Genomic DNA, 23,945 nt, shown 5'->3' on the forward strand with positions numbered 1-23,945 from the left:
AATATCTAGAACATTTCCTTTATGTTAATCATCCCACACATTTTTAGTTCTCACATTGAAAAACAAAAGAAAAAAAGAAAAAAAAGATACTGCCTTAAAGAATTCATCCCTCTTAAACTAAAATCTTTCAATTTCTTCAGCCATATGCAAACAAGTGTTTAATTTTTAAATATTCCCTCTGATACACCCCATCATCTAATTCCTCAATTCTCACTTTAGCCCTCTTCTTTTGCCAAGCATCTCTCCCAATCAATATATTTCGTTGCATCAAAGTCTTTCCATAATCTCCGTTTCAAAGCTGAAGAGCCAGCGCTTGTCCGAGGACGTCTCCGTGGTCATGTGGCCAGCATGACTAGACGCCAAAGGCACACGGAACACTGTTACCTTCCCACTGTAGTGGTCCCTATTTTTCTACTTGCATTTTTACGTCCTTTCGAACTGCTAGGTTGGCAGAAGCTGGGACGAGTAACAGGCGCTCACTCTGTTACGCGGCACTCAGGATTCCACCTGTCAAACTGCCGACCTTCTGATCGACAAACTCAGTGTCCTAACCCACTGAGCCACCCCATCCCTCCTGGCAATTCTAGGATAGTCCTATATTTCTGGTTTCAACATTTATTTCAGGAATAAAAATGAATCATTGTTCTGGCTTTCACAGTTTTAATTCTGAATTTCTTTAATGCTGGCTGAAACTCAATTGTAGAAGAAAACTGAATATGCTGAGTTTTTGACAAACATGAATTAATTTTAAAAGAAAAACCTTTTCTTTAACATAAATATTTCTATAAAAGTAAAAAGTTCTTCGGAATTTCTCCAAAATTGGTTCAATTACTATTAAAAACAGAAGGTGGATTTTATGATCTTGTTAAACAAGGCTTATATTTTTATGCATGTTTGGTTTTATTGATTGTATTGATATTTTTTCCAGAAAATTGCATTTTTCCATGTGATTTTATATTCATTTTAATAAAGAATGAGAAACAGGAGTCATTAACTGTCAAATCTTGATTTAAATCTTAATTAGTTAAGACTCAGTAAGGTGATAATTGATTCTACATAGAGGTTACATTCACAGGGGTTACATTCCATTCATGTAAAGTGGAAATGCTTTGAAAAGGTTAGCTATACTATTTAGGCAAATGAAGTTAAAATATACACTGATAATACAAAACCCAAGAAATACTTCTTTGGGTCTAGGATATATTCAGTAATCTCCAGAATACATGAGGAAGCTCTTCCCACCACAAACCATAATGGATCTCACAAGGGCAGCCTCAAAAATGCTTGAAGATCTAAATGCGCCCCCCATTTCTTTAAAAGGTAACTAGCTGGTCTGCCAGTCAGAACCAGACTAGACAAGGGGCCCGTTATGGTAGTGAAGAGGGCCTTCACGCACCCCCACCCCGATTCAGCCAGCGGTTATTTCAGTGGGGCGGTTCGGTGACCGGTTGAAGGCAAGCCGTCGCCATCGCCCTCGATTTGCACCAGGGAAGCGCCTTGGCGAGGGACGCCGCGCGAGGCTGACGAGGAAAAGCGTCGCTCACGCGCCCTGCCACCTGAGCCTCGACGGCCCGCGCCTGAGGGGGAAGGCGCGCGATGTCGGCTGCCATTTTGTTTGCTGGACGGACGATGAGCCGCAACTTTGCCGCCGCCGCCTTTTCCTTTTGGGCTTTGCTTGTGCTGTTCAGGGAAGCCGCGCCCCAAACCCTGTCCTCCCTAAATCTGACCGACGGTGAGCCTGGCCTCGCTCCGTCCTCGCAGGGCGTCGAGCTCGGCCGTTGATCGCCAACGTGCTGCTTCGCACGGGGTAGCCTAACAGATCGAGCTTGAGGGGAAAAACCGTCACCGGAGCGCGCGGGAACCCTTCGCCGAGGGAACGCGAGGGCCCGACAAGGAGGCGTCCGCCGAGCTACCCTGCTGCCATTTATGGAACAGTGGTGGCTGTCGAAAGACCCATCACGATTGCATAAATAGGGGCGAAAGTGGGGGTGCCTCAGGCGTTTGCTCTCGGGACGAAAAATAATTGGGAATTACTATAACTTTGTCTGTGCAAAGTTGTATTCGTTCCCTACGATCTTTGTCGATGTTGCAGCAACTAAGTTGCGGGCGTGTGATTCACTCCCTCTTCTTTACTTTTGAAATGAGCGAAGGAAATATAGTTAACCTTGGCGTGGCTACTGCCGTTTTCACCCTCTTAGTTCTGGTGTATTTTTTCTTGCACAACACACTGAACCATAAATTAACTAGAGAGACCGACTTTGTACAGGTAGGCTAAGGTAAAATTGACTAATAAATATATGGTCTATTCATACAACCTAAATAGGAGTGATTCAGTTCCTCAAATCTTTCACTCTTGTTTCGTCGTTCTTGTAGAATGTGGTTTGTAAACTAACTGCTTAAAATATATGTTGCTAATTGAATGCTATTTCTTAGATGACTTACCTATTTTTCTTTGATTTCTAGTCTGTGGAACAAGGCCTCTTATGAAAACTACAGCAACAGGAATTCGAATTGTAGGTGGACATGATGCTATGCTAGGAGCATGGCCTTGGCAAATTAGTCTTCAAGTTTATGCAATTGGTCTAGGATATGTCCATGTATGTGGTGGATCTTTAATTAATACAATCATAGTGTTGACAGCAGCCCACTGCATTAAAATATCAGAGTATGTACCTTTCCATTCTAATACTTTTTCTTTAATTGGGTGTAATAAATCTACTGCCCAAAGAAGTACTGACCAAATATATAATTATATATCAAAAATTGAGATTTAACATGCCTTTCGTAACTAAACAGAATTGAGTTTTGAAGCAGGTGTAGCTTCATACTACTTGTCAAGGATTTAATAAAGAAGAATATTTGTCAAGGATCATCACACAGAGATAGAATGTAGGGAGGAATTTTTGGTGCTTTCAACAGATTTGTTTAATTATTTGCCTGAAGCTTTTTCATATCCAATCCTAGAGTAATAAAAGACTCATGTTCAGAGTTACCAGGACAAACCTTATCATTTTAATGATAAATAGTTGTGTAAAAGGATAACACAAGAGAAAAATATTTTAAGCATTATAAACCATTTCCCCTTATTTTGCTTATCTCTGCTTTACCATATATTATATTCATTTTTTAAAAATTTCTCTTTCTTCCAAATAACTCCTTTGCTATCCTATGATTTAACCAATCTGTTTTAGATGGCTAATCCAATTTCTTTATTTAAAACGTCTGGTTTTCACTTCCTCTAGCAACTCTGCTGGACAGCACTGAAAGGAGAAATCTTGCTCAGGCCATGAGGTCATCAAGCAAACATTTGTTACATAGAAGCCAAAAATGCCTACTGGAAGCTGAATCACTAATGTTCCTCCTTCACTGTTACAAGTTAGAGATGGCAAATATGTACTAAGATTAGTAGCCTTTGTTAGTTTGATTCCTTTTGAATTTGTCCATTCTCTTTTTTAAAATAATCTAAATCAGTGACTGTCACCTTCTGTTAAGTAATCACCTCCTCGCAAGGAAGTATATGTATATGTCCTAACGGCTTGTACACCCACTCCAAGCCTCTCTTCTTGCCTTCCCACCCTCTTGTATCTTCTCCTATAGCAGCCACATGCCTGCCAGCCTTTGATTGTTGGAAATTAACAGGAAGTTGTTAGGAGGTGCTCACTTAACGACCCAGAATATTCATCTCACAATGGCATTGGGGACTGTAGGTATTTCTGTCCAATGCAGCCACATGTTACAGTTTATGTTACAGTTTATGATGTCATCACTTAACTATGGAAATTCTAGTTCCAATTTCCATCGTAACTTGAGTACTACTTGTATTATATTTCTACTATTGTGTGGTTTACCATTCCTACAAAACAAACCAACGGTGAAATCTCATGTTTTCTGTCAACACATTTGCAATTATATTCGTAAAAATATTTTTGTCTGGCTGTTCCGGTGGCTGCGCGGCGCCGGAGACAGCCTCCCCGGGCTGCCCGCGGCTCAGCTGAGTGATTTTCGCCCGAAACAGCGCCGATCAGCTGTTCGGGCGAATTTGAAGCCCCCTCCTCGGGAGAAGAGGAGGGGGTGAGGCCCCAGGTAGGGGTAGAGTTCTCCGGGGCCGCCTGAGCTTGGAGCTTGGGCGGCTGAAGGATTGAACTCCCCCGAAGCCTGGGTTGCTCCCAGCTGGCTGCGTCTCTGCTCCGGATTTCCTGGAGCAGAGCCAGGCGTCTGCGACCACCCCTGCCTGAAGGAAAGACTATGGATTAAAAGGAGCAGGCAGAGCGGTACAAGAGGGAAAGGTGAAGAGGATTATTTTATTTTACTCTCGAGCTTGATGGACTTTTTAAACTAAGTGAAAGTGCGTCACAATTGAAAGTAAAAGATGGCGGCTAAACCTCCCCCTAAAACTCTTCGGAGTGGTGGATCTTCTCCGGTGCAACAATCATCATTACAGGCGTTGCACCCTCCTGATGTATTGACACCGAAGGACTTACGAGATGCTCTTGAAAAACATGCCCAGGTAATTTTGGAATCAATGGGTGATAAATTTGCACAGATGGAGGAGAAATTGGAGAAACTGGAGGAGAGAATAGAAGAGAGGATGGAACAGAAGTGCAGCGTGATGAAGGTAGACATTTTGTCTAAAGTGCATAAAGTGGCGGAATGTGTGGAAGATTTGGATGAAAAAGTGGATGATTTGATTCAAAAGAATGCCATATTAGAAGCAAAAGTACGGGAGAATGAAGATTTAAGAGATAAAATGGAAAGAGAATTAAGTCTTGCTCAATATTACCAGATGCAGTTTGCTGTTAGAATTAGAGGCTTAAAAGAGAATACTAAGGAAGATCTAAAGCAGCTGGTTTCTGAGGCTCTTGAAGTGGTATTGAAACAGCCAGCATCTGAAATAAGAGAAGCTATGGATAAAGTGTTTCGTGTGAATTCATGGATTGCTAGACAGAGAAAGTTGCCTAGAGATGTGGTGGTTTACTTTGCTAAAAGAGAAATTAGAGATGAAGTTATACAAGCTGCCTATGATGCTAAAGTTGTGATTGCTGATCAAGAAGTCTTGGTTTTAAAAGAAATTCCTCCAAAGATTTTAAGGAGAAGGAAGGACTTTACATTTCTTGTGCAAGAGCTCAAGCAACGAGATATAAGGTTCAGATGGGAGATTCCAGATGGGCTGATGGTGATGCATGAAGGTAAAAGGTACCGGCTGATTACTGTGAAGCAAGCGCGTGACTTCTACAATAACGTTTTAAAAGCAACCCCATTAACACTTCTGGAAGCTGCAAAGGGATCTGGAGAAGGAGAACATCAAGAGGTTGAAATAGAGGAAAACGGTGCTGGAGGAGATCAAGCTATAACTTCTTTGGATGATCCTAGAGAGCAAAGGGTAACGCGTGCTGCTTTAAAACGAGCAAAGAAAATAAAAGAACAAGACCAGCAAAAGTCTTTGGAACTTCCACAACGTACTTACAGCCAAGCAGTGGGAGGAGCACGGCCTAAAGAAGATAGTCCTGTCAAAGCAGTGCTCCAAGAGCTTTGGGAGGATATACATGGCAACTAAATTTTTAACTTGGAACGTTAATGGACTAAATTCACCACAGAAGAGGAAGAAAGTTTTTCAATATTTAAAACAATTCAAGATAGATGTCATATGTTTGCAAGAAACGCATATTAGAGTTTTGGATCAAAAGTATTTATCGAATTCAAGGTTGGGTACGCAATTTGTTGCTTCTGCAATGAATAAGAAAAATAGAGTGGTTGTTTATGTTAAAAGTACCTTAACAGCAGACTTAATTGAAGCAGATAAGCATGGAAGATACGTTATGATAGAGCTGCTGTTAGAAGGTAAAAAGACGCTTTTAGTTGGACTATATGCACCTAATCAACAACAAGCTGACTTTTTTAGTTTACTTCACACAAAGCTTACCCAGTTGGATTATAAATCTTTTATTTTTATGGGGGATTGGAATGGTGTTTTGGATGTACAGATGGACAAGGCTGGAGCTTTTAAGCGCATTCCAAGTCATGCTAGACTGCCTAAATCTTTTTTTGAAATGAAGGATGACTTGGAACTGCGAGATATTTGGCGTGAGAGACACTTGCAGGAAAAGGATTACACTTTTTATTCTGATAGACATCAATCTTTTTCGAGGATTGATTTTATTTTGTTGACTAATGATTTTTTTTTGAGGACTAAAAAGGTGAAGATTTGCGCAAGAACTATCTCTGATCATAGTCCAGTTTGGTTAGAGATTGATAAGGAGAAAAGGGATAGGCGCTCGTGGCGCGTCAATGAGAATTTGTTTAGAAATCAGAGAAATGTGGAGGAATGCAAACAGCGGATGAAGGATTTTTTTGAAATTAATATGAACAAGGGTACCTCTATGGATATGGTGTGGGATGCTAGCAAGGCCTACATGAGAGGGGTGTTGATATATATGAATAATAAACATAGACGTGCTGTGGAAGCTAGGAGGAAAGAACTGGAGAATGAAATAAAGGAAAAGGAGAAGGCTTTGATTTTGAACTCAGAGGATGTGAAGATTAAGGAGGCTATTAAACTGTTAAGAGGACAATTTGATAAATTAATGGCTGACCAAGTGGCAACCAATCTGCGGTTTGCCAGGCATAATACTTTTTGTAACGCTAATAAACCAGGTAGATGGCTAGCTTATAGATTGAGGAAAAAACAAAGGGCTTCTAATATAGATAAGATTGAGCATAAAGGAAGGGTTGTGTTTCAACAGGATCTTATCAAGGACGCTTTTGTGGATTTTTATTCTAAATTATATGCTAAGGAGAAAATTAATGAAAAAGACATTGATATATATTTGGAGAATGCTAGCATCCCGGTTCTTATGCAAGTACAAAAAGAGGGGATTAATCAATTGATTACAGAAGAAGAAATTTTTATAGCAATTAAGGAACTGAAGGTGGATAAAGCACCAGGTACGGATGGTTTGACTGCGGCCTATTACAAAAATTTACAATTGGAGATGATAAAACCGTTAAAGGAACTGTTCCAGACAATCCAGAGGGTGGGAAAGGTGCCACCGTCTTGGAGAACAGCTTTTATTTCCTTGATTCCGAAGGAAGACCAAGATGCTACTCAAGTTAAAAATTATAGACCGATATCGCTTTTAAATACAGATTACAAGATATTTGCTAAGGTTTTGGCTAATAGACTGATGAGGGTTCTGCAACAGGTGATTCATGGGGACCAAACGGGATTTATTAGTGGTAGGCAAATGAAAAATAATGTGAGGCATATAGTTGATGTGTTAGAGTTTTTGGAAAGGAACAACCAGATCTCTGCGGCGCTAATTTTTTTAGACGCTGAAAAAGCTTTTGATCAATTGAATTGGCAATTTTTGTTGAAAGTTTTAGACAAAATGGATTTTGGGGAAAATTTTGTGCAACCGATTAGGGCATTATATCAAAAACAAACTGCCCGAATTATAGTTAATAATAGTTTGACAGAAGCATGTAATATTGAGAAGGGCACAAGGCAAGGGTGTCCGTTATCGCCCTTGTTATTTGTGTTAACATTAGAGATATTATTGGTTAAAATACGGAATTCGGAAAAAATTAAGGGGATACAAATTAGAGATCAGGATTATAGATTGAGAGCATTCGCAGATGATCTGGTTGTTACAGTGACTCAGCCAGAGAACTCTGTTGTGGACCTGATGGAGATAATAATGCAATATGGGAAGGTTTCTGGATTTAAAGTTAATGCACAAAAAACTAAAATTCTGGCCAAAAATATGACAGTATCGCAAAAGGCTCTTTTAGAAGGATTAACTGGATTTGAGATTGCTAAAAGGGTCAAATATTTGGGGGTGTTTTTGTCACCCTCTAATACAAAGTTATATAAAAATAATTATGAAAAACTATGGGAGAAAATTCAAAAAGAATTGGAGAGTTGGGAAAAATTGCAATTGTCTTTGTTGGGACGGATTGCAGCAGTGAAAATGAATGTCCTGCCTAAATTTTTATTTTTATTTCAAATGATACCGATTCTTAAGAAAGATTCTAATTTGGAGGAATGGCAGCGAGGTATCAATAAATTTGTGTGGGCAGGGAAAAAGCCACGAGTTAAACTTAAGATTATACAGGATACTCGTGAGAGAGGTGGGCTTAAAATGCCCAATTTTAAATTATATTATGAAGCTGCTGCATTAGTAGGAATAAGTGATTGGATTAATTTGACGCAAGAGAGATTATTAAATCTTGAGGGCCATGATTTGTTGTTTGGCTGGCATGCATATTTGTTGTATGATAAGAAGGTAGACAATGTGTTTAGAGTGCATATTTTAAGACAGGCATTGCTGAGAGTCTGGAAGAAGTATAGACATAAGTTAGATTGCAAGATACCACTGTGGGCAATTCCGAAACACGCAATAGAAAATATACATGCTGGTTTCAAACATGATGTGACTACGTACAAGGAGATTCTAAGTTTGGAAAGAAATGTCTGGTGTTTGAAATCATATAGCCTCTTGCGAGAAGAGAAGGTTGTTCAAAACTGGTTTCAATATACTCAGTTACGGGCCAGGTGGAAAGAAGATCAGAAAAATGGTTTTACAATGACTGATGAAAATTTGATAAAGCAAATTAGAAATCAGGGACCAGCGCATATTAAACGGATATATCTTGCGTTGATAGAGATTGATTCGGAAACAGAACTTGTTAAGGATTGTATGATAAAATGGGCCCAAAACATCCAGGAAGTTATCACAATGGACACGTGGGAAAAGATTTGGGTGAGGAACGTAAAATTTACACAAGCTCAAAATCTAAGAGAGAATTTTTACAAAATGTTTTATAGATGGCATCTAGATCCTAAAAAGCTTGCAAGTATGTATCCGAATTATCAGCCTAAATGTTGGAGGTGTGGTGATGAAGACGCAACATATTTTCACATATGGTGGACTTGTAAAAAGGTTAGGGCTTTTTGGATAAAAGTCTGGTGGAACATGCAGAAGATTTTTAAACAGAGGATAAAGTTTTGTCCGCAACTTTTTTTGTTGGGAATAATTACAGATGCTACAGTTGTGGACACTAAGTTGATGTTGAATTTTATTACGGCAGCAAGACTTTTGATAGGTCAGTATTGGAAGAAAGAGGAACTGCCGACCATAGAAGAGTGGACTTTAAAGGTTTCCGACCTGGCAGAGATGGCGAAGATTTCGGCTTATTTGAAAGATCACTCGCAAGAACGCTATATTATGGAATGGAGAAAATGGATTGAGTTTATCCAGAACAAGTATAGGGTTAAGAAGTTTTATGTAGCATTTGAATAAGTCTTCTTTCTTTTTTTCTTTTTTTTATTTTAGTTTCTTTATATATATTTAATATTACTAAGGTTTGTTTTATCCTATATAAGCTAGAGAGTGATGGATTTTAGAGTTTATAGTTGTTAGTATGTGGTTGTTTATGATTGTTTTTTTATATATACCTTGTATTTAGCTCTGGGAAGTCGGGGGGGGAGGGGGGGAGGGGGGAGAGGTGGGGGAGGGAGAAGGGAGGGGGAGGGGGGGTTTTAAAGAAAAATTGTATGTTAAAACTTTTCAATAAAAAAAAAATATTTTTGTCTTAACCCACTGAGCCACTGCGTCCCTTCCTGAGCCATCGCGTCCCTTCCTTTCCCTGATAACCTCAGCTTATTTTTCCTCTGGGTATCTAGACATCTTTAAAACTGCCTTTTGGTGAGCCAACTTTATTAAAATAGAGTTCAAAGACACTTTTGATCTTAAAAATGTATTACAGGTTCTTCTTTACTTTGCAACATATTAGCCTATAATTAAACATTTAATATATTAGAAAGGACACTATTTTGGGAACTAGCATTACTTGTAATATACCTGTGACATTTATAGAAAATGATTAATTCTGGTCTGGGGCTGATTTGATTAGTTTCGATACAGAAACTGAATAAAATTGAAAATTTATTAAAGTAGAAACAAAACATTTTAAGAAGTTTGTAAGAGTGATGTACTTACTTGGAGACTTTAAAAAGGGCTTAGATTGGAAAATGCTTTCATTGGCTATAAGTAATGCTGAGTGTATGCTATCACCAGAGAGATCTATATAGATTTCCTATAAGCATCTAAGCAGTTACTGTGGGAAGCAGGATACTTAATTGGGTGGAGTGATAGTTAAGAAAGAGAATATTTTTTTATTGGTAAAATTCTGTTATTTTCTGCAATGATCCTTGTTTTAGCCACATAATCCAATTTTAATCAGGATCTGTACTTAATGATTTATTGTTTACTGAGAATGGAATAAAAAATGATCTCCATGTCATAGAAGTTATGAAATAGCAATGTAATAATAGTAATCCATATAAAAGTTTTGCTCTATCCAAGGAACCCAGTCATTTGGAGGGTTGTAATTGGCTTGCATAATCTTAATGATAATTCTCATACAATAAAATGTTGGATTAAAGCTATCAATATACATCCTAATTATATGAGAGACACATAGGACAATGATATTGCCTTGATAACACTAGTCAGATCTATCAAATTCAATGATTATGCTTGTCCGATCTGCTTACCTGCCACAAATCTTTTGACAAATCAACAGTATCCATGTTACATATCTGAATGGGGTAACAGGAAAAATAAGAATAATGAACGGAATCTTTGATTTAGGGGTCTCCCTTGGAAGTAGCATTCAAAATTATTTTCACAGGTTAAAAAACTATCCTAACAAAAAACAAGATGAGTATCAAGAATCACATAAATATGAGTGCACATGTGTTGTCTATATTAATTTAGATACTAAACTGACCAAACAACAATCATTCACATCAAAATATTATTACAAGGTAAAAAGTCTGTAAGTAGAAATCCCGGAGTCAGATATGAGATATTTGATTTAGGTTTTATCAAAAAGTAGGTCTTGATTAGTTTGCTATTTACGTGAAGTATCAATATCCAATTTATACTATGCAGACTATGCAGTGGCATCTTGGTATTCAACTGCTTTGGTACTCAGTGCATTTTGACACAAAATTTTGTCCAGTATTCATTATTTGCTTGACACTCAATGCACAAGCTAGAACTTGTTGGTGCCATGGCTCAACCCCATGTGTTGGAGAGTTTCTCTGACATACCCATGAATAGCAAATTAGTGTCCATTAACTTCATACCTATGTAGGAAGTTCTTGTGAATTTTTGGGAAGAAAAGGAAAAGAAAAGAGAGAAAAGATGGAGATCTGCCAAGATTGAGGAAGTTTCTAGTGGAGCCGGCAAACTCCAGAATAACACAGAGATAGGAAATATTTCTTCTCATACAAAGGAACTGTAGAATTTTTTCCAGTTCTGCCTCCAGAGCAAATGGGTGAGATATCCACTGTAGAATGCTTTTAAGCTCTAAGAGAAGAAACTTAATGATTGATTTTAGATAAATATAAAGACGGCAGGACAAAATCAAAGCAATCCATATTAACACTAATTATATTAGAGCAACATTATAAAGTGTTACAAAATAGAAGCAATTATCTTTACTGGGCAAAATATTAGAGGAGGGAAGGAAGGAAGGAAGGCTGAAAAAATCCTAAATTGATAAATTCTGCATAGTCACCGTGTTTCAAAATAATGTGCATGAAGACTACCGACTCAAATTATATTATAATTTGAAATTGCATCCAAGATGTTTTAATGATGATTGCAGTGTGTTTTATGACTACTTACAAATATTACACTTAATTAGTATTTGTGTTTTGATTTCTAGAATGTGGAACAAGGCCTGCTATGGATGAGACAGCATCAGGCAATCGGATTGTAGGAGGACATGATGCTCTACCTGGAGCATGGCCATGGCAAGTTAGTCTTCAGGTTTACCGCTTTGGTATAGGATACCATCATATTTGTGGTGGAGTAGTAATTACTAAGAATTCATTGCTGACAGCAGCACACTGCATTAGAAAATGGAAGTATGTATCTTAATTTTAAACCATTTTCAGTTAATTTTAAATTAAAGAAAAGTGAGATAAAAATTATTTGATTTGAAAATATTTGTACATTTTTATTAATCCATTTTTTCCTCCTGAATTGATTTATGAAGCAAGAAAACTATTAGAAATGTACATTTTTATTTGGAGTAAAATGAAATATTCCACCTAGTAAACTATACTAAATTAACAACATCAGGATTGGTTGTGCAGAAAACAACGAAGAACCTGTAAATATAGGCAACTTTGACTTTATAACTTAAAAAGACAGTTTATTTTCTCACAGAACATATTTATTTAAGGTCATGGAAATATGTATTGAAAATGAATTCCATGCTAATCAAATCAGATTTTTAGGTAAGCCCCATAACATAGGTCAGTACCATACACAAGATATATATAAATTAAGCTTCACATGTTAACCGAAAATATGTATTGTATAAAATGATTGTATAAAATGATTTATATAATTTTGTTAAAAATTGTAATTAAAATTAAAAGTAATGCAACTGAAAAAATAGAAGATTAAAAAGAAAGCATAGAAAATAAAAAATAGAAAGTCATATAGAAAACAAAGAAAAAATAATATTGTGAGGAAAAAGAAAAGAAATATATAAAGAAGTGATTTCACCTTTCTCATAATTATATTTTTTATATAACTTAGCATCTTTTCTTAAAATACAATAAATGATACCTTCTTTCCATATCCCTTCTCTTAACTTAAATAATCTTTAAAACCTTGTCAATTCAGTCCTAATTTCAGCAAAAGTCCGTCAAGTGTTACCAGAAATAAGAACATATATATTTTAAGCTTGGTCAAATAAACCAACTTTCTTTTACTTCTAAAAATTTTAATTTTTAGTCCCTCCCAACTAATGTAGAACTTGATTTCTTCTTTGTCCCTTCTCATTAAATTCTTCAAATCTTCGATAAGCCTCTTTTGTAAATCCCATACAGGAAATTATTTAGGTCACTCTGTTTTTTTGTAAATATCCCTTTTAATTATTAATATACTGTATAAGCCAGCTTCTTTGTATATCCAGTATGAAATCTTTTTCTGTGTCATTCTTATAGCCTGTCATTTTAAAATCCATTTTCACATCAGTTTCAATCATGTCAGGTAATACTTGTTCCTCTTTAGTAGGATCTTTTTATCAATTGAGGTAGATACACTTAAAGTTAACTTCTGGGTCCATTGATCAAAGTATCTTTCAGTATGTCCAATTTTGCCTCATTGTAAATCAAAGTTGAATGTTATCCTTTAATTGCAATGTTTAGTTCCCTTTAGAGTTTCCAATTTCTAAGCCTTATTTTTTTAAAAAAATCAAAACAAAGGCATTTCCCATTAATTCCAAAATCTTATTTCAAATTTATCTGGTTCCTTAGTCCAGTTGTATTTTTTTTAATTAAAGTTTTGATCACCCTTTTGGTGTTTATTGGGAAAAAATTAAGTTCTTAAATTTGTTGTTAAAACTTCTTTGGTTAAGGATTGAAGAAAACTCTCCCACGACTGGAAAACCTATCAGTATTCCTAATAGCTGAAAAGCTACTAACAAGCAAATTATGAAAGTGAATAGAAAAGAAAATATGCAGTGTCATTTCAAAGGTGCCAACCATGGTTTGAACAAGATTGTTATTCACTGGTCTCCCAGAGCTCTAAACCCACTAAAGGAGGGGTGTCAGACTCACAACATCACATGACATGTCACGACGTATTGCAACTTTTTTTCCATTGCCGGCAATGGGGTGGGCGCAGTTTTGGCATGACACATCTGGCCCATGGCAATTTGACACCCCTGCGCTAGAGATTGCTATCTTGTAATCATCCTGCAAGGAGCAGCTGACTGGAGCACTGATGGAGATCTCCTTGTCCAGAGAGGAATTATTGCAGTCTACTTGTAGACTTTTCATTCCTTTGCAATTGTCAGCTCTGCTTTTTGCAACACTGCCTTTAATATCATTTCCCCCCTGGAAGTCCCATAAAATGATCAAATCCTAATAGTTGCCATGTCTTTCACTGGATCTTGCTATTAAGGTTGTCATAACAAAAGAAACCATGCAATTAGCAATCTAATAGCAAAAATGGCACTAAGTGCTCAGTAGGCTCTAATAATAAATAATAAACCTTTATTGTCAAAGTACAACATGTGTACATTGAGATTAGCTGAGCCTCCCCCCGTGCTCCCCCCAACACACAGTGACAACAAACCCTCCATCCTACCACACCATGTGAACCAACTACACCACACACCGGCCTCAATTCTGCATAAGTTCACAGAGATTATATCCCATTTAAAAGCCTAACAGCCCATGGATAAAAGCTATTTTTCAGCCTGTTGGTACGGCTGGCTATACTCCTATATCTCCTACCGGATGGTAGGAGAGTAAAGAGATACAGTCCAGGGTGTGAGTCATCCCTGAGAATCTTCCTCACTCTTCCAAGGCAACGAGCCCTGGCGATGTCATCCAGTGGTGTCAGGGGACAGCCCACAATGTCTTGTGCTGTGCTCACTACCCTCTGTAATACTTTCCTGTGCGCAGCTGTCAGACCAGCATACCAAACCACAATACCATACGAGAGGACGCTCTCTATAGTAGACCGGTAAAAGAGGGTCATTAGCCGTTGTTCTACCCTGTTCTTCCAAAAGACCCTAAGAAAGTGAAGCCTCTGTTGGGCCTTTCTAGCCACCTGGGTTGTGTTAACTTTCCAGGTCAGATCTTCACAGAGGTAGACTCGCAGAAATTTAAAGGAGGAAACTCTCCACACAGTCCTCCCCGATGTAAAGTGGGGCAGGTTCCTCCTTTTTTCTCCGGAAGTCTAACACCATCTCTTTTGTCTTGCCGATGTTTAGGTGCAAGTTGTTGTTACTACACCATATGGATAGTTTTTGTACCTCCACCCTATATGCTGTCTCATCCCCACCTGTAATAAGACCCACCACAGTTGTATCATCTGCGAACTTGATTATCGCAGTGGATGGGTCAGATGATACACAATCATAAGTGTATAAAGAGTAGAGGAAGGGACTAAGCACACAGCCCTGTGGCGTGCTGGTGCAAAGCTTCAGGGGGGTGGACAAAGCAGACCCGACCCTCACTGTTTGTAACCGATCCCTAAGAAAGTCTTGAATCCAATCGCAGATGGCGGGGGAGAATTTCAAGTCAGTCAGCTTCTCGATGAGAATGCTCAGCAAAATGGTGTTGAAAGCCGAGCTGTAGTCAACAAAAAGCATCCTGACATAACTTCCAGGTCTCTTGAGATGACTTGCTACAGAGTGTAAAGCAGTAGCTATGGCATCGTCTGTCGACCTATTTCCCCTGTAGGCAAATTGATGTTTATCAAAGTCCAGTGGGAGGCATGTCCTAAGATGTTGGAGAACCAATCTTTTGAAGCATTTCATGACTACAAACGTTAATGCAATAGGTCTGTAGTCATTCAGGCACTCAACTGCAGTTTTCTTGGGGACTGGGACAATGGTAGCTGCTTTCAAGCACGATGGTACACATGCCGTTTGCAAGGAGATGTTAAAAATCCTTGTCAGGACCCCTGCTAATTGATCGGCACAATTCCTGACCACTATCCCCAGCACCCCATCTGGGCCTGCGGCTTTGCTGGGATTCACAGCCTTCAATACAGCTCTCACTTGGTGTTCACACAAGGTGAGTGGCTGAGAGTCAGAAGGCCGGCCAGCAAAGGCTACGGGGTCTGGTCTTTTAACCTCTAGATATTAGGATCCTAGCAACTTTGCTAAGGATACACAGTATTGGTGTGTATAATAGATAATAAAGCAGATAATGGGGCAGATTTTTAATTTGGAATTGGCAGCATCTATAAAACCTTGGAAAAGGAAATTTGGCAACCAATATCTGATATTAAAAGAGAACACAATTATTGGAAAGAGAAAAAGATTAAGTGAACCTCAAGCTGTGCGTGACCTTTTATAATTACAGGTAATTATAGATCCATATAATTTTCTTGGCAACAATATAGAACCAGTTTGTCATTTTGGGGGGGGAGGAGGCTTTTCATGTGGCCTACGGCCTTGAGATTTGCTTACATTTCAAGATAAGCCAAAGCTAGCTGAGTGCATGTTATCTTTAAAGGAAAAATCAGCCAGCCAAAATATTCCTGAAATTAGTGCTTAAGAGAAAGGAATATTTTGTCAGAATCAGAGGCTTACCAGCAAGTGGCCTGACTGTAGCAAGGGAGAAACCCCTATCTCCCTTAAATCCCCTCCCCCTCCTTTTTTTGCTGGTTTTATTTGTAATCAGTTTCCAGAAAAAAAATGGGAGAAATGGATTTGTTTAACGACCACGATTCACTTAATCACCATATGGTTCTGTTAATGATTGCATGATTCACAATCATCATAAAAGTGGTTGTAAAACTGAGTCAGTTACATCATGACCCACTTAATGATCGCAGTGACTTATGACCAGAATTCTGGGCTCAGTTTTCGTTAAGTGGGAACTACCTGTATTGTGAATTGAAAAATAAAATGTATTTTTCCAGTGAGTTGGTACACAAAATCTGAGAGATAATAGCAATAGCATTTCTAGTAATAAAGGCTGGGGGAATTTGGCAACAAAATGACAAAATCTGGTAGTATTTTTCCAAATTCATCAAAACCTTTCAACCAAATTATCATTACTAGTAGATACATTACTATGTAACCAATTTGTGATACCTCATATTTACTTTAGACAAGGTTGCTTAATATAATGCAAATTTAAGAATGTAGCACTATTAATTATAGTCAGGTTTTGATGAATTGCCAACATAGATTTAAAGAAAATTTTATACTGTCAAGTGTTTTCAATAGACCCACTAAATTCCAAATCCAAGACCTCTTCTGATAATTTTTAAACACTTTCAGAAAAGTGTTTTAATGTAATTGTTTTATATTGGGGATACTAGGTCAACACTGCAGAAATTCAGACAAGTATTAAATTGCAGCAAATATGATAGTATTCTAGAATAACCTCTGATCAGATTTGCACAGCCCAGATCTGATAGTTTAGCCCTACCCATCACGACCTGATTGCATTTGGCTTATTTAAAACCAGATTGCACTTATGACAGGTTTCCTATCAATAATCAAATTTCTGATTCTATATATAGGAATACGGATTCAGATTTTGCTCTCGTAAGCAGCTTATTAGTTTTGCCTAGAACAGATCCCATGACAATTCTTAAATAGTACTGAAGTTATAATTCCATAATAAACGTTATCTACAGTATATCATTTTCCCCCTCTCCTAGGAATCCAGTGTTTTGGAGAGCTGTATTTGGCTTACATCATCTTTATCATCATCAATATTACACTAAAAGGAGTCAAATCAAAGCAATTATAATCCACTCTCATTTCAAGAGGGAAACGTATGAAAATGATATTGCATTATTTATATTACAAAATCCTATCACATTTAATGATTATATTCAGCCTATCTGCTTACTTCCAAGCCCTCTTTTTCTAGGTAATGGTACTCCATGTTATATAACAGGATGGGGAAGTGCACACGAGAAAGGTAAAGGTTTTAATTTCCCTGTAAATTAATTTATTGTTGAGTGCAGTCATAATTTCACTGAGGGGTCCTTGGTACTCTCTGAGCTTGCTTGTTTTCTTGCAAACGTTTCATTACCCTAATTAGCACTGATGTTACCTAGTTAGGTATTGTTACCTAATTAGGGTATAGTATATGAAACATTTGCAAGAAAACAAGCAAGCTCAGAGAGCACCAAGGACCCCTCATTTCAACCCTGAGCTACAATATTTTCCTTCATTGGTAATTTCACTGAACTCGTAAAATCTTTCTATGTTAATTCCATTTATCCCATTAAGTGGGAAAAAGCCTGTGGTGACCTTTATGATAATAAGCAATTAATTGTGAGTATGTGTGTGTGTTTGCATTCAGTAGTTTGTGCTTATATTGCTTTTGTTCCATCAATTACCGAGCATTATATGCAGCTATCTGTTCAGTTTCTACAATTTCAGTAAGCACTGTTTTCATGACAATAAGTAATAAACAATGCTGATTCTTTTTGAAAAATGAAAGTGGATATTTTTGTGAATTACAGTATATACGGTATATTTTTCCACTGAGGAGTTGTACTTTGGTATTTTCATGTATCAAATAAGAGCGTGAATTAAGAAATAATGATTAAGGGAAAGGGAGAATCAGTTCAAAGATCAAGAACAATGAGTTGGTATAATTGCATCTATACTGTATGGATACAATTGTTTGCCATTATTATGAGAGAAAAGGATTTTGACAAAATCATGTTAAGAGAAAAAAACTGCATAGTGTAGGTTCATGTAACACAGGACAGTCGTGTTTACTAGCACTTGCTTTCAGTTAAAATATTCCACTCCCCATGAATCCTGTTTCATGAACTTTTCCAACCTTGCTAGACAAGTAGTGACATTTTACCAATCACTCAGGAAATGTCTGATCTTGATACCAATATTCTAAACTCTGCTATGTAAATAATGTGCATATTCTTCCATACTGAACTAGTAAGAGTAAAGTAGTACTTTGCTTCAGAAATTCATTCATGAAAAATCTAGTTGCATAGGATTATTAAAGTAAGTCAATAGGTTTATTGTGAGTGCAGGTCATAATAATGTATATTAACAGAGTACCATATATTTACTTCACACAAATCATGTAGGACTCAGCAAAATAAAAACTCTTACTAATCTCCATTAATGACACATTTCATAAAAATATATGGCTTCCCTCCCAAATATATATAGATCTTTGTGGACAATGGATAAATCTTTAAAACAAAATTCATTTTTGCCTTTAAAAACATGGCTGCTATTCAGAAAGTAAATAGCTGTCAGTAGACAGCAATTTTCCTTATTGAGTTATACCGGTACTTTAAAAAAATAGAAGCATAAGTATACTTGAGGCATTACTTTTTATTTTTTCATTAAAGGTGAAAATATATATATATTACAAGAAGCACAGGTTGATATTATTCCACAAAATGTCTGTAATAGATACGATTGGTATGGTGGAGCAATAACAATGAACATGCTTTGTGCTGGCTCTGAACGTGGAACTGTGGATAGCTGTCAGGTAAAACTGAAAAAATTTCATTTTTATTTTTTTTGCCATAAAATCCATTTGACTAGTCAAGCAAATAAATTTACAAATCTATGAAATAAAATTAGTTGATACTTTTTGTAGGAAAAGAGGCATCTCAGTTTAGTAGTTCAACTAATATTTTTTACTTTGCTCAGAATATTTCAACTACTTTGTGTCTATACAAAACAATTTTGAAATAGAGGTTGAAAGTGGTTCATTTCAACATTACATATATAGTAATTATAAAACTTAACAGAGAATGAATATTCTTTTGTATTTTTAGATCTGTATCTTGACTTTCAGAGTAAGCATATTTATATTGGAACTGGAATGCCCAAAATATCAATGAAGAAATTTAGTAATGTTAGTAGTTTAAATTTAGTAATTTAGCAATCTGGCACCACTTATCCAAAAGGAAGCCCCATTGAATTAAGTGGGCTGCTTGCTAAGTGCACTTTGTAGATCTCTAAATGATCTACAAGATTGCCTAATTCAAACTTTCCATATTTTCTTAGAAAAAATATTTTAACAATTCATGTCGAAATAGGCCTTCAGCATCTTAAAATTTAAGTGTATTCTAAGCAATTCCTTCATTTTTTAGGGAGACAGCGGCGGACCATTGATGTGTTATATCCGAGATGTCAGACAGTATTATCTGGTAGGAATAACCAGCTTTGGCCGTGGCTGTGGCCAACCAAACAATCCAGGCATCTATGTACGTCTAGTGAATTACAGAAATTGGTTGAAAACTCTTTTACAAAGCAGAACTACTACTATGAACATTCATAGTGTTCTAGTTTTGTTAATAATAAGATGGATAGCATTCCATATGTCTCTATGAAAAATTGACATGATATCAGCTGGTCTTTTAAATATTACTACCTCTTATAAACAGGTATAAAACAATATTTAACAATATGAATATATTATGTTTAGCATACATTTTGTAATATTTCACCTACATAGGCTAGATAAATTGAAAAATGTATTTAAATGTATTTTAAAAAGGGAAAAGTTTGAATCATATATATATATATATATAGACTATAAAATGGATGAAAATATGACTATTTTAGTATATCAATAAGACTGATCTCTCATGAAAACACTTTTTCCTCCCGAATGGGACTAATAATTTGTAAAATTATCTTATTCCATACAAATTCAAAAGAAATGCATATGACAAATGCCTAATGTTGCCATGTATGCCATATATTCACTGTCATTAAAAAAAGGTAAACACATTTCACAAAGTTATAAACATGAGTTCTTAGAATCTTACATAAAAATAATATAATACTGATTGGTAGAAAGTGGGAACCCAGCCCAAATGATGCCATGCTCCTGAAAACATCTTGAAGATAGGATTTCTTTTTCAACATTAAGAGAAATTAATACACTGTTAGCACAGGACTATAACCCCTGGAAAGTGGCAATTTTATGTACTGATGGCAAAGGACATAAGAAATTGCATCTGTCTGTCTAGGTATAGCATTTGTGCAGAAACAAAACTTGGATCAAATTTTCCTTTACAATTGGATATTGTTGTTGTTGTTAGTTGCGAAGTCGTGTCCGACCCATCGCGACCCTATGGACAATGTTCCTCCAGGCTTTCCTGTCCTCTACCATCTTCTGGAGTCCATTTAAGCTCACACCTACTGCTTCAGTAACTCCATCCAGCCACCTCATTCTCTGTCGTCCCCTTCTTCTATTGCCCTCAATCTTTCCAAGCATTAGGCTCTTCTCCAGTGAGTCCTTCCTCCTCATTAGGTGGCCAAAGTATTTGAGTTTTAACTTCAGGATCTGGCCTTCTAAAGAGCAGTCAGGGTTGATCTCCTCTAGGACTGACCGGTTTGATCGCCTTGCAGTCCAAGGGACTCGCAGGAGTCTTCTCCAGCACCAGAGTTCAAAGGCCTCAATTCTTTTGCGCTCAGCCTTTCTTATGGTCCAACTTTCACTGCCATACATTGCAACTGGGAAGACCATAGCCTTGACTATACGCACCTTTGTTGACAGGGTGATGTCTCTGCTTTTTAGTGTACTGTCTAGATTTGCCATGGCTTTCCTCCCGAGGAGCAAGCGTCTTTTAATTTCTTGACTACAGTCCCCATCTGCAGTGATCTTGGAGCCCAGGAAAATAAAATCTGTCACTACCTCCATTTCTTCCCCATCTATTTGCCAGGAATTGAACAATTGGATATACTATGATGTAATTAGTTTGCCTGCATGAAGGGGAATTAAGATGATGACTTGTTAGGAAGAAAACCAGTGGAATAGGTGATTACAATATTACTGTATTTCCCCGAAAATATAACCAGCTGAAAATGCAGCTCCGACCTGCATTATATTGTCAGAGGCCTTCTGGAAAGGCCTCTGCAGCCGAGAACCAAGCTATGGATTGAATCCATAGTTCGGTTCTACCTGCAGAGGCCTTCTGGAAAGACCTGACTGTGAAATGCAGGCTGGGGGACACTGCAGAGGAAGTGGGCTGGCAAGGAGAGGCAGATGTCAATTCATGGGAGGCCTGGTAAGTGGGTGCGGGGCGCATGGGGCAGCTCCACCAGCCCAAGCTTGATTTTTAGGCGTGCGCCTCACCACAAAACTAGGGCTTATTTTGGGGGGTAGGGCTTATATTAGGCCCACCCCAAAAATCAATGTAGGCTTATTTTTGGGGTAGGTCTTTCTGGAAAACTACGAAGGAAAAACAGTAAAATTGGTTAGAGCTGGGAGGTAAAATTCGGGGCGACTAATTGACAACAGCAAAAGTCGGAAACTTCTAAAGCAGGGGTGTCAAACTCAATTTCATTGAGGGCCACATCAGCATTGCGGTTGCCCTCAGGGTGGGTGGGTGGGTGTGGCCAGGGTGGGCACGGCCTACTGGGTGGGTGTGGCTTGAGTGCATGTGGCCTACTGGGTGGGCATGGCCAGCTCTACATCATTCGCTTGAAGGGGGCTTGAAGGTCTCTGGCAGAAGGAGATGGGACCAGGGCAAGTGCCAAGGCATGGTCCACTGGAGGAGCCTCACTGTTCCTCTTAGGCCATGGGGGGGCTGGACAGTGGCACAGAGGTCAAATGCCCAGCCCAGCCCTCAAGCACACGTGGCACTAAGCCCAGCTCCACTTCCCCAAGGGGGCGCCTAGCTGCACTTACCTCTTCAAAGCTGCTGCTGCTGTACTTGCTCTCCTTAGCCAGGTTGCTCATGATGGGTACGAGGGCAAAGTCAAGAGCACAGGTCTGCCGCATGCGGCTCTTTCAGCCGTTTCCTGCGGCTCCCAGTCCTCTGCCATGTGCAGTCCAAAAAAAAAAAGTGGGACTAAAAAAGTTCAACCAATCAATTCAAATATGCAGGGTAGGTGCATATCTCACCTTGGCTCCACTCTTCAGTCAAACCCTGTTCTGTGCATGTGCGCATGTACGTGCAAGTGCACACATTTTTTTGCGGCTCCCAGTTTTTCCTTTTGTGAGGGAACCGGTTCTGAGTGGCTCTTTCACTGTTTCAGGTTGCTGACCCCTGGTCAAGAGGGAGGCCCACTCCCTCTCCATGTGAGGAGACCTGGCTTTGTATCCAAAGCTTCTTTAGCAATAGGATGGGAGACCTCCCAGGATAGGCCAGGAGGAGGGGGCAAGGGGATGGTGAAAGGGTAGCAGGGAACGACTAAGGCAGGACTTCCCTCATACCCTCCCTTTCTTTCTTTCCTTCCTTCGAGTGGTGGGAAAATATTTGAGATGAGGGAGGGAGGAAAAACAGGCAAGAAACACAGCTGGGGAAGGCTCATCCTTCCTGAGGTATGAAGAAATGCACAATCGCCTGGAAGTGGCCACCACATGGCCCTCACCTACTTCTCATATCTGGCTTGGTGGGCTCTGAGGATGCCATGAGCAGCATGAGAGTCGATGTTACCTGTGCAATGCTGTCCAGCCCCCAGCCTTCCCGGGTTTGGCAGGCAGCGGGGTGCTCTCCTCACAGTGCCGAGAGGCTGAGCCGGGTGGCATGAATCTGAAGAGAAGTGCAATGCTACCCAGCCCCTGGGCTGCCCGAACTAGGCAGGGCCATGTGCTGGCCGCTTCCAGGCAATGGTGCCGTTTAGACCTTTAGACTCATTAGAAATTTCTGAATAATACTTTATTCTTTTCACCCAGAAGCCTTTTCTAGGTAAGATGCCAAATACCTTAAGCACCATAATGATGCGCAGGTGAGTTAGTGTTAGCTGGTGGGTGGTGAGTTTTCTGAGGTGCACAGTTCTTACTTTCATTAGATTTAGACCATATTCTTAGCAGCATAAGGACAAAATGAAGAATGTGGTAAGAGGCTGAAGGGAGTAAGTTTGGGGAAAAGTAAATTCTTCTTTCTCTTTCAACTAGAGAAAATTTCATGAAAACCTGCAGTTAATCTTATAAAACTGCTTATTCACAGGGGTTACATTCCATTCATGTAAAGTGGAAATGCTTTGAAAAGGTTAACCATACTATTTAGGCAAATGAAGTTAAAATATACACAGATAATACAGAACCCAAGAAATACTTCTTTGGGTCTAGGATATATTCAGTAATCTCCAGAATACATGAGGAAGCTCTTCCCACCACAAACCATAATGGATCTCACAAGGGCAGCCTCAAAAATGCTTGAAGATCTAAATGCGCCCCCCATTTCTTTAAAAGGTAACTAGCTGGTCTGCCAGTCAGAATCAGACTAGCAAGGGGCCCGTTATGGTAGTGAAGAGGGCCTTCACGCACCCTCACCCCGATTCAGCCAGCGGTTATTTCAGTGGGGCGGTTCGGTGACCGGCTGAAGGCAAGCCGTCGCCATCGCCCTCGATTTGCACCAGGGAAGCGCCTTGGCGAGGGACGCCGCGCGAGGCTGACGAGGAAAAGCGTCGGTCACGCGCCCTGCCAC

General features: G+C 38.6%; 1 protein-coding gene across 1 annotated transcript; it reads left to right on the plus strand.

Annotated features, from left to right (window-relative positions):
- Positions 1-1,596: 1,596 nt before the first annotated feature.
- Positions 1,597-23,833, plus strand: LOC308662834 (transmembrane protease serine 12-like; the record flags this gene model as incomplete). The annotated part of the gene is made up of 6 exons (XM_081318978.1): positions 1,597-1,732; positions 11,737-11,942; positions 13,031-13,076; positions 18,900-19,042; positions 19,653-19,766; positions 23,711-23,833. 6 exons carry the CDS (start codon positions 1,597-1,599, stop codon positions 23,831-23,833), a joined length of 768 nt encoding a protein of 255 aa, XP_081175104.1.
- Between the last annotated feature and the right edge of the window lie 112 nt (positions 23,834-23,945).

This window comes from Vipera berus, assembly GCF_964194415.1.
Source record: "Vipera berus genome assembly, chromosome: 2".
Classification (NCBI taxonomy): Eukaryota; Metazoa; Chordata; class Lepidosauria; order Squamata; family Viperidae; genus Vipera; species Vipera berus.